At 42.1% G+C, this 15,783-nt stretch overlaps 1 protein-coding gene across 1 annotated transcript in view; it reads right to left on the reverse strand.

Moving 5' to 3' along the window:
• The window catches only part of pth2ra (parathyroid hormone 2 receptor a), a gene marked incomplete at its 3' end in the record, with an annotated part of 38,372 nt that overhangs the window by 18,526 nt on the left and 4,063 nt on the right, over positions 1 to 15,783 (reverse strand). The window contains exons 2-6 of the mRNA XM_080785715.1: positions 15,004 to 15,109; positions 13,135 to 13,245; positions 11,146 to 11,267; positions 6,457 to 6,554; positions 4,087 to 4,270 (exon numbers count right to left, since the gene is read on the reverse strand). Coding sequence (XP_080641841.1) covers positions 4,087 to 4,270; positions 6,457 to 6,554; positions 11,146 to 11,267; positions 13,135 to 13,245; positions 15,004 to 15,109 — 621 coding nt within the window. The remainder of the gene's footprint in view (positions 1 to 4,086; positions 4,271 to 6,456; positions 6,555 to 11,145; positions 11,268 to 13,134; positions 13,246 to 15,003; positions 15,110 to 15,783) is intronic.

Genomic DNA, 15,783 nt, shown 5'->3' on the forward strand with positions numbered 1-15,783 from the left:
CGTGCTGGATGCGGTTGCGGTAGGTCAGTAGACGTTGTAATGGTGTTTGTCGGCTTTCAAGTAAAACAATTTGACAAAGCCATGATGCACCCAGTATATGAATGTAGGATTACGCAGGCATGAAGAAGTCCAATGTCCACAAAGTTGCATTCGTTTTGCTTTGCTTTTACTTCAAAAAGGGTGCATAAATACAACATGAACATTCTCCTGTGCTACTACCTCCACATAGGTGCATGATTCCCCCTCCCCCTTGCCACCTTGGTAATGGTGATGTTTCCTGTGTGGTCTCATTTACTTTTCCCACCACTGGCCTTTTGTGATGGGGAAGGGTGTCCTTTTCCATTGAATGGCTCTTACCACTCTACACAGCCTCCAAACATTCCTTTCCGGCTCCCAAGACGCTGCTCGTTGTCGTTTAGCAAGTTGGCCTTTTCGTTCCTGAAAGGTATTTTGAAGGAATAATGACCACTTTTCAATACAGCGGGTCTGCGGGTTAACCAATTAAGAACCCATCCCACTTTGGTCCTTACTGCATATAGGGACCGTTAATGACTTCCCATGGTTCTATGACCTTGGGAGCGTTGGTTCCAATGAGCAGATATATGTCAGAATCAATTTTGTGTAGTTTGATGCCACTCAAATATGGCCATTGATCCACATCCTCTTGCCTGGGGATGTTGCTCTCACTCACATGCATGCTGCTGTGGGTGAAATCAACAAAAGTATTATTGTCCAGTGCAGACACCTCAAGCCATACACTGCATGGGTAGAAGTATAGTCTTTGACTGTCGTTCGCAGCGTAATGTTAGTCCTTTTTTTCCGACATTCAATCTTTGAGCCAGGCTGTCAGGCTGGCACAATTGAAAAAGTACAGTCATCGTTTCCGGCCCCAATATGACCGCTGCAGCAGGTAGATTGTCAGCTGCTGACTCCTCGGATGGCTCACTTTGTTCAGGGAAGTTTCCTTTGTCCTCCCTTTCCATGTAGAGAAGGCTGGGGTGTTTTTGGCTACACACATTGCAAGTCAATCTTTTGTCACATGTTTTGCTCATGTGGCCTTCCTTTATTAGGCAGCCAAAACAGATCCCCTTCTCCTTAATGAAGATGATCTTTTCCTGGTGTAATTGTCCTTCAAACTGTGTTCACTCGTCCAATGAGTGACTGCTCCTGTTGCAGTATAAACACACGTGTTGATGAATGGAGGAATGTGTATCCCTCTCCATCCCTCCAGATTTTACTTCTCCTTCCATTACAACTGCATTTGCAGAATAGATGCCTCCTCTGTGCTCCTTCAGACCCTTCATCTGGCCTGTAGGAGCTGCACCTCTGTTTGAAGAGGCGAATGGCGTGTCCTGGATGTTGCCAAACAATGGATCGCAAACAATTCTGACCTGCTTTTCAATTAATTGAACCAGATCATTAAACATGGCCCTGGCCTATGACCTCGTCACTCCTGTAGGTCACAAGCAGTGCTTCTCAATTTTTCTTGAAACTTATATGGCAACTTTAAAACAATGTTCCTTATGTTACATGGCATGTCCAATTCTCTCATATACACATGCCATGACATCTTCAGTTTTAATGGGTGCCCAACTAAAAGCTTTCTCCATATATGCAGAAGTGTTTTTTTGTGCTCAAAATACTTTTTGCCCTTTCATATCCCTGTTGAGGAGGCAGGTGCTGACAGCTGTGCACCATCTCATGGTGTATTGTTCAAGGAAGTGCAGGCAATCACCAAAATAGTTCGTTTTCATTTCAACAACATTTTCAAAAGCTCGCATAAAAGCAAAGTATTCAAGAGGGTCGCCATCAAACACAGGAATGTGTCTCACTGGAAGAGCAGATGAGAGTGTAGTATATTAAAATACCATACAGGAGAGAAATTTGAGACGGCAGACGAGATGAGGTTTATTCAGAGTACACAGCAGCATACAGCATAGGCTCACCTCCGACGGCCTTCGCCGTCGGGGAGAATGACCCCGTTTACATTGAAATCGAACTCCTTTAAACAGAGTCACGATACACATTGAGCCAGACTGGCATTTGGCCACTCCCTGGAAGGTAGATCACTGTAGCTTTGATCCATTGTTCATCTTCTAGCATGTAAAATCCTTAGGTGTGACCCAGGATCTGAACTAAAACAAAAGGCATGTATATAAACAGGCCAACGACACCCTGACTTATAACAAAGTATAACAGGCCTTAGAGTCGAACTGACTTGCTTCAGACCTACTGTACTGTACATTTTGTTCACGAACATGAGATATAGTATAGAATTATGGATTCCCATATTCCACACGAGATTCTGTTGAACTAATAAAGAGGTTATTTCATACTGTTTTTGCATTATTTTGACTGTCAAATACTGTGATGATTCTGGCTGTTATCATACAGCACTGGGGCTTGAGAAACATGCCCTGGCATCGGCTTTGCCGAGTGTCTTTGATGAAGTAGAAACCCTTTGCATCCCATTTGATGCTCTAGAGCCGTTCTTGATGCATTTTCCTCTAAAACATCTGTCTTTTCAGCTTGAGCTTTGATACTGTAAGTGCAGATGATGTTGTTGATTAAGTGCGTGAGGTTTGGGACTTGGAGTGGGACTTTGGAAACACTGTCGTCATCCTCAATTTCTGTCACATGACTAGCAGCAAGGGTTTGTGATCATTGACGGCCTCTGAAAGCCACCTTTTTACATCCACAGTACTTTCTCCTTTTTCGTCTCTCTTTGCTCATTAACTTCCTCCTTGAGGCAACCTCGAAAATGCATGTTTTCAAAGTGTTCATTTCAGATTGCATTGTTGTGGCATTCTCAGTAGAATTCATAAGCCCTCTGACTTTATCAATGCACTGGCCAGTGTGTGTGTGCTTTTTTGTCTTCAGTGTTTTGAGTTTTCCTTATACAAAGCCATGCCCTTTTCCGTTAACTTTAGGTTCCTTTTTTCCGGTAGTTCTGCACCATTGCTCACAGACTTCATGACATCTGACATATTTGCAGTTTCCCCTTTTAGCACAATAAAGTGCAGTGCAGAATGTAAACTTTAAAGTGCAGGAGCGCTGTTGACAGTTCACAGTAATGTCCGGTTCAGGTGCAAAAATAGCAAAGCAATTGCCCAAATTAAATAAAGGCAGTACATGTCACTAATAAAAGTCTGGCAATGACAACATCAATATTAATAACGGACAGCAATGCAGAAAACCTTTTGCTAAACGCACAGTTCTTTGTGCGTTTGGGCCAGCCACACGCAAACGGCGTTTTCGGACACTCAAACGGAGGTTTTTGGAAACTGATAAATAAGTGAAGATTTTCGAAAATATCCGGATCAGTGGAGCTGTGTAGTCATGCGAAACGGAGCTTTTGAGAAATTATGATGTCACCGCTTATTAGCGCATATAATTTTTACTATAATCAGGTGAGAAATGCAGCATGCCTGCATAGAAACTACACGGACGGATATCTCAGATTGTTCATGTTTATATATGTTTATATATATATGTTAACTTTAAAACATATGTTGCATCAATTGCACTGTCTGCAGCGCGAGCAAAGGCTCTGCTCTGCTACATCCTCCAATAATAAATATATCAGCCTACTAGTCCAGTGCGGACTGGCGATTTAATTTGTATTGGTGCTGAGTGTGAAGCTTGAACAATAGATTAATTGCGGTTCGCTATACAGATAAACTGTGGATATTAACCTACCAATAAAGGACCGAGGCCAAATGCCATTGAGCAGTACACCATCAACAAGTCTGTGTGCATACTGCATAGCCATGTGAAACTATATTCTCGTGCTGTATTTTGCTCTCCATTTCATGGTCAAATAGCGTGGTTGGTGTTGGTGAGAAGAAAGTATACAGTAAGTGGGTATGCAATGCATATGGCATATATCTCTATATATAGGCTATGCATGTATTAATGACACATCTGTCTCCTGTTATTGCGAATACAGTATATCTCATCTCATCATTGTCACAGATGAGGCTGAAAATCTGCTAAATGCTCAGATTGTAAATTGTTGATCACAGCAGCCAAATCAGAGTGAACACAGTGTTATAGGTCAGTTGAAAGGGTGCAAGCATTACTCACATACTTAGAGTTGTCCAGTGGGGCCAGTGTAACAGTTTTAAAGTTGTCCATCAGAGCTGAATCAAACTCCTGCAAGCCAGCGGTAGTATCAACAACGTTGTCCTTCACAAAGATGATGATTGCCCGTAACATGAAGGAGACAAACAGATGCATATGGATGTAGTTCCTTGTACAGTGAAGACGCCTGTAGTGAAAGAAAATAGGATTGTATAAATATGCCAAAAACAAACTTATTTACAGTCCAAATGTACAGTATGTAGACTTATTATTATTATTAGCAAGCTGAAGATGTAAGACATTGTATAGGCAATTAAGTTTTGCCTGGGGCCAATATCTGACCAGGACTTTTTATGGGAGGGCCAGACCCCCAAATTTGGCCTTTTGTCAGCTTCCTAAGGAGATGATGGTGACAGTTTTGGAGGAACTTGCCTCAGACAAGTCTAATGATAATATCATTGTGTCAGTCAAACGGATATCCCTCTCTGCAAGGTCTGCTACCCGCCGCGTGGAGGTGCAGGGCGTAATTATCGACAGCCTCCGTCATGCAAATTCCTTTTCCATGGCCACTGATAACACAGATGTAGCGCAGTTGTGCGTTTATGTTCGATATTTTGATGGAAAAGATTTCGAGGAAGAGCTGCTTTCTCTTATCCCATTAGAAGGGCACACCACTGCAGACGTTATATTTAGGAAAATGGAAGAGTTATTTAAGCTGCATTCTGTCATTTGAGAGGGTTAACCTAGTCGTGACAGACGGGGCTCCTGCTATGATTGGGAAGAACAGGGGTCTAGTTAGCAGGTTGAAAGAACACGCCCCCCAAATGAACGGCCTGCATTGTCTCATTCAAGTGTTCTCTGCGCCAGGCTCAGTGGCGAGCTGTAGAGTGTTATGGATAAAGTGAAAATGAAAGTAATTAATTTTGTCAGGGCTACGTCAAGCACCCAGCATCGGCTATTCCGACAACTTGTGTCTGAGGCCCAATCCCAATCCACTCCCTTGCTGACTCAATGAGCCCTCACTGACTTAGCTGCGCGTTCATGTGAAGTCTGCGAGGGCTTGAGGGATGTCCCATTTGAAATCGGTAAGTCAGTGAGGGCTCAGCCCCGCCCCTTTATGTGCCCTTTGCCAAAGTCTGCATCGATGCTGACTTTGGCTGACTTTAGCAAAGAAATTACCCACAGTTCATAGCGTTACCAAGGGAATGAGGGGGACCCTCCGAACGTCAATCATTTAAGTATGCAAATTAGTTATGCATCGCGGTTAGAATGTCAACAAACACAATAGTGCTTTCTCACTGTTCTCAAAAGGAGACGGAATGGAAGGATATAGGCTATATATTTAATAACAATAACAATAATAATAATAATAATAAGGGAAACATGATGAGAAATGACTAATGATCAAAGTAAAATAATATGGAAATGAAATGTATAATGAATATTATTATATATGAATATTACAACCCATATCACACAGGAAAGTGTATTTATTAAACTAATAATAAAACGATCAGCTTAAATACTAAAATAGACGTCACGTGATAGACATGTATATATAGACCAAGCATGTAGGTAGGCACTGTCTGTGAATAAGGACAGTTTTTATAAAGTGATGCAAAGTGTCATGAATGGCGGACTCATCTTCAAAGTGCTGTCCCATTTCTTTCACAACAATTTGGAGCCCTTGCAGCCTGTCACCCTCAAGCACTTACAGCTGACGTCATTAAAGTCAATGAGGGTCCAGGGCTCAGGGCTTGAGGGAGGCAATTGGGATTGGGCCTGAGTCAGAAGATGCTGCCCATGATGATCTGCTGCTTCACAATGACGTGCGCTGGTTGAGCAAAGGAAAGGCATTGGAGCGCTTCTGTGAACTAATAGGACAGGTCAATGCGTTCCTTTCATTGAGCAAGAATAAAGCCTCAGCTGACCACCGTGCCCTTCTGGGAGACGTACAGTTTATGTCTAATGTAGCATTCTTATCTGATATATTTGGCCACATAAACGAGCTTAACCTCAAACTACAGGGGAGAGAGAGAAACTAATCGTGGACATGGTTGAAAAGCTTGAGGCATCCCAGGTAGCCTATAAGATCAAGGGAAGTGGTGTTTAGTGTAACTAAACATGGAAGGAGAGGAGAGGTGATACACCACGACAGAAGAATAACAATTTTGGGGATGACATGACATGAAACGGTTGAGATATCAGATAATAATTGAGTGGTGTGGCTTGTACAGATACATAGAAGACATATACCTCGTTAGAGAGACAGAGAGAGAGTGAGGTTGAAATGAAAGAGCAACAAGAGCATAAAACGGGGAGGGATGAGTCCTGAAGCTTATTTGAACAATGTTGCTTCAGTGTTTTGCTCACCTGAAGTATCCGATGATGACGATGGCCACTAGTAGAGAACTGAAGGACACAGCGTAGCCAATGGTATACATGACATAGAGCCTGTCAAAGAAGTCCTGCTGTGTAGACAGATACGGATACAATACTTGTAATAGCTTTTTATTTGATCATTTTCAATGCCATACTCAGTACATATGTCGAGCAGCTGCTGTAGTCCAGTGCTACTTGGGCTCAGTATGACTAAATAATTTGCATACATCAAATGATTGACAAGATTAATTACCATTACCCAGCATATATAAATAAATTCTTCCCTGTCTGACCCCATTGGTGACCCCAAATGGGCCTGATTTACTATTGCCCCACTTGACTCCCATGGTTTGGTTGGCATACCAATAGGCCAAGATCCTAACTATGCCCCCAGGCACCCCCTCTTAGGCTTAGTTTAATAAAAAGCTTTCTATACGATTATGTTTTAATCGGTTAAACGTATCAGAGAATGTTTGTATGTGTTGTGTGTCTGCTTTTGTCAGATGGGGTCTCCAACCATAAAAGGTTGGGAACCACTGGGATTAACACAAAATATGTTGACGTTTACAGTATCATTTTGTCAGGGTGGATTGCCTGCAGTGCAATGTTTAGTTTCAGTGTGCGTGCGTACGTGCGTGATTGATTGATTGAATACTTTATTGGCAGAAATGTAATCAGTACAGGGTACATTCAAACACGCATCCAAAGGGATCACTATCTCCTTGCGGTCTTAATTACCCATTTACCCATGTTTGTTTTGAAAGTGGGTGGCACCAGAACGTTGTTTTCACTTCCTCTTGTATAGAAAATGCACTTTTTGTAACAAAGTGCACTGCATTCAGAACAATGTTGCTATAAAACGGCATAAAGAGTTGTCTAGGCCTACAACAAAATAGTGCAAACAAAGACTGTAACAGCCAGGCCTTCAACAACCACACAACAACAAATTAATGCACATAGCCTACCGTCCAGTATACAACATGCTATGCGATGCAACAGCCAGGCCTTCAACAACAAATGAATGCACATATACAACATGCTATGCAAGTGTGCATACAAATATTCAAACTAATGAATGTATCTGTAACTATTTGCAAATGAAATATGTTCAAATAAGGCAGTCTGTCCTCATAAGCAAGTAGTAAACATTGTATAATTTAATACATAAAGTACAAACTGGAGTAGATACAGTATACATAAAGTAAAAACTAAATCACAATGATTCCATTATTAAATTAAATATCAAGAATCTGAAAAAAGGTGGTCTGTCCTCATGAGCAAAGTAAACATTGTATCATGTAGACACCAAAAGTAGTAAAGTACAATAATTGAACTCTGTACCGTGGTGCTGGTTTTCCCTAGCCTGATTATCAGACTGAAGCAATTAGGTTTTCCCCCTAATGATAACCTTGAGTGAGTTATAGCTCACAATGAGAATGAGCTCATGAGCCTATGTTAAGGCTAATTAAAAGTCAGTGTTGCCTACTTCTTATTAAGGAACAGTGGCATGTTCTTTTTAATGAACAGTAGCTTCTCAAGCACATGAGCTGTCGCACTGAACAGTCTCTCACTGTCAGTGCTTGTGCACGGGACACACAACACTTGGCCAGGTCAGTAAAGCGTTTTTTTTCCTTCTCTCCAGTATCCAAGAGGATCCACTTGCACGTCCTCTACTACGGCGGCGATGGTCTTTTCAGAGAGATAGTCATCCAACTGTTAAACGGTCATACAGTAGAATAGGTATGAAATTTGGGACCCAGAGAATGACCCAGAGAACGACACCCTAAGCCAAATTCCAATACCGCAACTTTCACAATCGCTCACTCCCCTCGCGTCCTCCACTCTCTCCTTAGCTCCGCCCCCAGCGAGAAGGAGAGGATTCGATGCTTAGACAGAGTGGTGGAGTGGATTTGCCTCTAGAATCAGACTACGCTGTCATTTCAAAGCGACGGCACATTCCACGATCACTTATGATGTGTATCACTTCAATTCAAAGGGCTTTATTGGCATGGGAAAACATATGTTTACATTGCCAAAGCAAAAGTGGTGGAACAATACAGTGTCTGTGTCACACAGCTGGAACTCCGAACCCAGAGCCGTACAGTCTACAGAAGAATAGACTCATCATTTTGTGCATGTAACCAAGGCCAATGTGTATGGTAACATGTGCAAGGCTATTTATTCCTGAAATAGTGAATAAGCGCCAGGATGCGCAAACTTTTATATTATATGATTGTGAAGGGAATTCCTAACCTGCTCGCAGCCCGTGTTCCTTTTTCCTCGTATAAATCACCCCCCCCCCTCTTCCGACAGTCCCTCCTCCTACGCCCTACGGTCTTTGCAAATAACGTCTCTCTGACTTAAATATTCAGTTCAGTCCACATATAAATAAATACATTTTTGTCACCGTCATTCATAGCAGTCTGTGCATTCAGGCATGCACAGAGAGAAATTTCACGGACACCTGTTGTTGTGACTCTGGACTGGCACGAGCGAGGACGTCTCTATAGCAACTTGTTGCTATCTTCCACCACGAGAACTAATTGTATTTTTTCACATGAAATTTGAGCCTTGTAGATGGCTCAGTTTCTGTTTCTTTATACACTCTTTACCAAGATATATGAATATGTCTGAGGAGAATGTAATGTCCCGATGCTTTGCTGTGGAAATCACACGATCTCTCTCTCTGGACATATCCTGTTGTTGTTTCCACACACAGATAGACACAGATATTTACATTTCATAGCACACTTCTGGAGATATACGGCAGCAGCTGGAATTAATTCTTCTTTCTGTGCTGTTCGTGGCCGCCTTGACCTCCTGTGATGCGCGCAGCAGGCTGCTCTGTACTAGGCTGCTCTGTACTATAGGCTGCTCTCCAGGTGGGGTCTCCTTCTTGATGGAGAAAGCACTTTAGAGAATCTCCAAGAAAGGCTCCAGACCTCCCAAAACAAACTGGTCAGGCTCCTACTTGGCCTCACCCCACTTTGACAGGCTGGAATGGCTTGGGGTCGACGACAGAGTACAGCATTTTGCAATGGGTCTGGTCCACAAGATTCAATACACCACCAAGATACCCATGTACCTGTCTAAATACTTCCTTAATGTTAACGAAGTCCACACCCACAACACCAGAGGGAGTGCAACAAACCATGTACAACCCAGATTCGGCACAAACAAGGGACTATGCCACCAAAAAGGGGAACGCCCTACCAACAGTCATTCAGACATGTGAATCCCTTGACTCCTTCGAAACCGCTCTAAAAAGGGCACCTACGGACGGCTGCAATTCGAAACTGGCCCCCGTAAAATCGGAATCCCCCCCCTTTGTTTTCCCCCTCACTGTATATGTTTCTTTTCCCTTTTTACCTCCTTTATGATGAATTCCTGTTCTGTTCTGTTCTTTGGCTATATAGAAGTGTCTATTTGTACGTCTCTAAATGTTTTGATGAATTGAACAAGGTGGACCCTCTTGTAAACGAGTGTAATGCTTTATTGGGTCGTCCCAACATTCTTTTGTATTTAGTTGCTTGAAATGTACTGTAATTCTGCAAACTGTAAATATTTCAACCAATCAATCAAAAACGTCTGCGACCGAGGCGTCATATTTTCTAATGGCCCTCATCATCTCTTCAAATGTGGCAAGAATGGAAATAATGTTCTGTATTAACACCCACTGGTCTCATGCAGTGAATGATGCGGGGAGATCATTATCGGCGCTGTATGTAGCCAAGACTCGCTTTTGTGAAAAGAGGCTTTCTAGCATAATTTAGTTATGCATGATCACAGGGGTGACGTGACATTGTAATTGGCTGGAAAAATTAGTGAGAGGGAGTGGGAGTAAGCGACTGCGGCAACCACAATTTGCAATTTTTCAAAATTGCGAATTTTCTAGTCATTATCATTCTCTTGAATAAACATTTCTAGTTCTCTTTGGGCCATTAAAATAAAAGACCCGTCATTTCTACACGTGCAGAGTTAAATGAACACTGAGGATATCACAGTGTAGATTTGGAGATTCAAAATCAAATCAAATCAATTGGGGGTCAGTACGTGGCCTAACGCATATCAAACTGGCCTGGGGGTCCTTCAAATGGAAAAGGTTGAGAATAACTGCTATTGGCCCACTGTGTAAGAATCATGTGCTCCTACTGCCAGCCGCTTCCCTACTAACTACACAGGTGTTACTGATTATATTAATTAAGGCTCTGTTCCATTTAGTGTACAGTGGTTTTCAAACCCTCATACTCTTGACAGTGTACAAATGGAGCCAAATGAGGGTGAGGTGAGGGTCCATTTTAGTTCCATTTTAGGCATTTGGTTCTATTTTAGGCATGTTATTACTTTTAAGTTATTCAAAACTAGTAGGAAAATGGTAACAGCTTAATGTGATTAATGTACGTTTTGTAAGACCAATTCCAAATCTGAAAATGAACTAGTAATTACAATTTAAAATAATTATAGTGGACTAAAAAGTGCAATATTTGCCTCTGTGTTGTGTAGAACAACACGGAGGAGTAGAAATCTAAATTATCGAAAAATTGACATAGGCCTATATTGATCGGGTAAAGTAAAAGTACCTCACAACGATACTTAAGTATTTGAGTAAATGTACTTTACACCACTGGTCGGTGTGCATCCGCCAAAATAATGCTAATGGATCAGTCAACCAATACTTACTTTTTCTACTTTGTTAGTAGGCTGGAGGAAGTGTATGCACTCAGTGTAGTTGGCCCATGTCCTGTTCCAGCTCTCCACCACCACCCACGAACCATTCATGTCACATTTCCTATAGGCATGACCTACAAACGCAAACAGCATGTTATGTTCTGATTGTCATGTAGGACAGTGGTTTAAAAGTTAGTAGATAGTTCTTTCCGGAGTTTGAACTGATTTCTGATATTTTGTGCAATATATATATATAAGATATTGCCCAAAATATCATGAAAAATTAGTTCAACCACTTTAAATCTATATACAATTTGAAAATAGCCATTCTTATGTGTCACACGTGAGATTATCAGATCTGCTATTTTCGATAAATCATGAAATGCGATACATATATTGAATATTTTTCAATATAATAAGACAAATCTGGTCATTATTTTAGCTTAAAGGTTAAGGATGATGATTTTTTTTTTTTTAAAGGCGAACATTGGTTCAGAACAGTGCTTCTTAAATAAATAATCACAGCTTTAAATAACAAAATATAAGTAGCTACTGTTGTAAAATATTGTAAACATGTCTGTAACATGGGGTCCAAGTGCAGAGATGAAAATCATAATGAAATGGCCTAGGACCCTGTCACCCTATAGGCTAATTCATATACATTTAATTTGGGGGTCATTGAAATTAAAATGGCTGAGGATCAGTGAATTAAACGGTGGTGTTGTTTTGTGAGTTTATATCAGGGGGGCAGTCAGACAGATATTTTGTGAAGCCACTGAGGAAATCGGGATTTCCTGAAAGTTCATATAATGGCCTGTTGTGGCGCTGTCATTGGACCCAGAAAAACCCATAGCCCCATAGAAGTCCATATTTGGGCCCAACTTCACCTAGACTGTATTACCTTAATAAACATGGTCATGAATACTTTCTGCTTCAGTCACTAGTTTAAAGTCTCATTTCTAATTATGGTCCCATTTATTTAAAAAATGACCATGAAGTCACGTATATTCTGAGGGGCGTGACTACCGTTACAGTCTATGATCGGGATTCCCCTCCCACTCGAGTCAAAATAAAAACCAACGGAGAAGAAGGGGGGAAGTCCCGCCTCGTTGTCTGGGCCAGCCAATGGCCAGCTGGGCCAAAACGGATCTAGAAAGATGACGACTTACAATACAAGGACTGACAGGCTTAATTTTACGTTCATGTTAGACCCGGAGAACGCTTTGTCCATATTATTTACAGTCTATGGTTTATATCCATGAAGACCACGTTGGTCTTAACACACGGGCTCTGTGTGATAATAATCCTGAAGTGTCAGTGTCAGCCGAGTGTCAGTGAGAGCTGTCAGTGCGTGCATGTGTGCATGGAGCGGAGGAGGAGGGAGGAGGCAAAAGAATCAAACCACAAATTGCAACACAACTACAATACAGACAATACAAGTCTGCGTGAGACATTTGGGGAAGGTTACCGTAATGACTAGAACATTGCACAGAGGAAATACGGTAAAATGCTGTGGGCACCGGTCGCACTGTGGCCGTCTGGGCATTTAATTTTTCAAGGGGCACACGGCCAAAGAGAGGGGCAACGACGGCCATGGCCGCCGTGGCGTGGCTCGCTCTGGTGGGCGCAAAGCTGCACAAAGTGTAGCTACTTTTGTGAATTAGGAATAGTTTTATGAGGTTAATATTACTATATGTTTGTAACCGTTTTAGAAAGCAATAAGACACTCGAGGTCTCAGGTTACCGTGTATTTTATGTCTGAGTGGGTCGGAGACACTCCGCTACGCGTCATGTCTCACTTCGCCTCTCAGCCATTATAAAATACCCGGTAACCTGAGACCTCGTGGTGTATTGCTTTATTAATTTGGGTTCCTTGAAAATGTTTGAGAACCACTGGCGTAGGAAACAGGTTCTTCAACTTCTAAAGTTCTCGTCCTGTAGATGCTATACAGTAGCCTACTTGAGCTGAAAGGTTTAGCGTCCCCTGTTGTAGCATCTTACCTTTATGGTTGAAATCATAGATGTAGGAAGGGCAGGGAACTTTTGTAATTGTGCCGAGGGAGCCTTGAGGCCAGCAGATGAGACCATCCCAACCCGGAGGGCACAGCTCATCTGTAGGAGAAATTAAGATCTATTATTTGCATTTGTTAAGTTTTTTTTCTTCTTTTGCCCCACTAAGGCTCTATCTTGGGTACAGGCATAGTGGGGGTCCCACAGGGATCTGTACTTGGTCCCCTCCTTTTCTCACTGTACACTAAATCCCTTGGCACTATCATCTCTGCTCACAATATATCCTATCACTGCTACGCAGATGAAACACTGTTTCTATCCTTCCCCCCTGGGCCACTTGTCCCCTCTGCCACTCAGGTGGAAGAGCGCATCACTGCATGCCTGGCTGACATCTCACAGTGGATGTCCTCCAACCACCTCAAGCTGAACCCAGACAAGACTGAGCTTCTCTTCTTCCCAGCTAAGTCCTGCCCTATGCGGGAGCTAACTATTTCCGTAGACAACGCCCTGGTAACGTCTGTCCCAACAGCCAGGAATCTTGGTGTTGTCCTGGACAGTCAGCTCTCGTTCAAAACTCACATCACAGCTGTCACTCGATCCTGTAGGTTCACACGCTATAACATACGACGAATTAGACCGTTCCTCACCCAGGAATCAGCCCAGCTCCTACTCCAGACAACAGTCTTGTCAAAACTCGACTATTGTAACTCCCTCCTTACTGGGCTACCAGCATGTGCACTTAAGCCTCTCCAGCTGATCCAAAATGCCGCAGCTCGCTTGGTCTTCAACCATCCCCCCTGCTCCGCTCCCTCCACTGGCTCCCAGGTCGCTGCCCGCACAGAATACAAAACTCTGATGCTGGCATTCAAAGCAACCAAAGGTATGGCTCCCCCATATCTTGCAAGTATGATTGAACCCTACAAACCCTCCTGCGCACTCAGATCAGCCAACGCAGGGAAGCTGGAAGTACCCTCCATCATGGCCCATAGCACTTACCCGTCCCTACCCCCTTAGATAGCATTTCTGTAGACTTAGATAGAATTTGATACAGACTTATAGCATGTTATGTAGACAGCACTATAATTGCATTGTATGTAGTCATAGCACGCCATAGTACATGTATAGCATAGCAGTATATATGTATAGTTTATATGTATAGTTTCATTATATAGATATTCCACTGTTACTTTCTTAGCTTACGCATGTTTCATGATAAATGTTTTTATTTTTTAAGTATTCCAATTGTAGGCATAAGTTACAACATACTAAGTCTGACAGTCATTTGTCCGACACCCTACCCCAAACCCTAACCTAATGTCGAGAGCAACGGGTGATTTGCGCATGTCAGACTTTTGGTGTGTCGGATAAGTGCGCGCATCCCAATATCTCTAGAACAACGATTCCCACCCTGTGGGTCGGGGGAGTGTCAATACCTTGTATCAATTGTGTTTTTATAAAATTATAATCTATCTAAAAGAAGGCAATATTTATGCTGTGCATCGTGTGGATACAATTCGGTCAGTTCAGTTTCATTAATTCATTGTGCATTAAATAATTAACGGATTACAATATAACATTCTATATAATCAGTAGGTGATATATATATATATATATATATATATATATATATATATATATATATGGTTTTATTGAAAGGCAAATAAAGGCTAGAGTGTCTGGACATGAGCTGGCAAAGGCTGCCAAGCAAAATAGCCTTTATATTATGAAGTGTTGTATAAGTGCAGGCTTGTTGAATGCATCACGCAATACAAAACTCAAGACGGCAATAAAACACCTTGGCGCGCGTGCGTGTCATGAGAGTGAGCATATAACCAATTTTGCTTTAGTGCTGTATTGTACCTGTGGTGACCGGGTCTCTATTGGAGAGGTTTTGGTGGCATTGCAGTTTGACATCATAAAGGATATACATCTGCTCCTGAGCTGACAGTGCCCCGTCAGACCCCATCTGTAGAGTGCAGGAAAAAATATATAAGTTGATCAGGTTCATCCCAATTAGCCGCATATGTAATGCTACACGCACTCGGTGAGCATGTGATTTACATGGTGAGAATATCATCAATATTTATTACTTAGCAACAGGCATTGAGGTTTACTGTGGTCGCATCTTCTATCAAGTAATTAGGTATGAAGCAGGTGGAGAATCTTCTTGAGGTTTACATGTTGAATGAATTATTCTTTGTTGCGCAACAGTCAAATACAATTAACCCACAGTTCATAATACTGTCATGTCTACATTCAATGCATAATAAATTGTACTTGTATTTTACAGTGCTTTAAAGGTGATATAGGCAAGTTTTCAGCCAAAAATCAACATATTTATCTATCTATATTTGTGGCCTCCCTCTATCTTCCCCTATATTTTGATGCTGAGCTGCTGCCCTGTAGACATACACTCTCCCTTTGTCTCCCTCTATGTGTTTGTATCTGTTTATATCCACTGTTGTTTATGTCGCGGGACGGAAGCGTCGTGTTGGGAGGAGGGTCTGTGTGGGGGGTGACGCGGAGTCTTAGCCAATTGCAGCGCGAGACTGTGACTGTGTGTTCGACCCAGCAGTATTATAATGAAAACGCTTGCAATTTGCAAGTATAATATTATCCCCATATCTTAGTTTCACCATT

The sequence above is a fragment of the Protomyctophum bolini genome (assembly GCF_963924005.1).
Source record: "Protomyctophum bolini genome assembly, chromosome: 16".
Lineage (NCBI taxonomy): Eukaryota > Metazoa > Chordata > Actinopteri > Myctophiformes > Myctophidae > Protomyctophum > Protomyctophum bolini.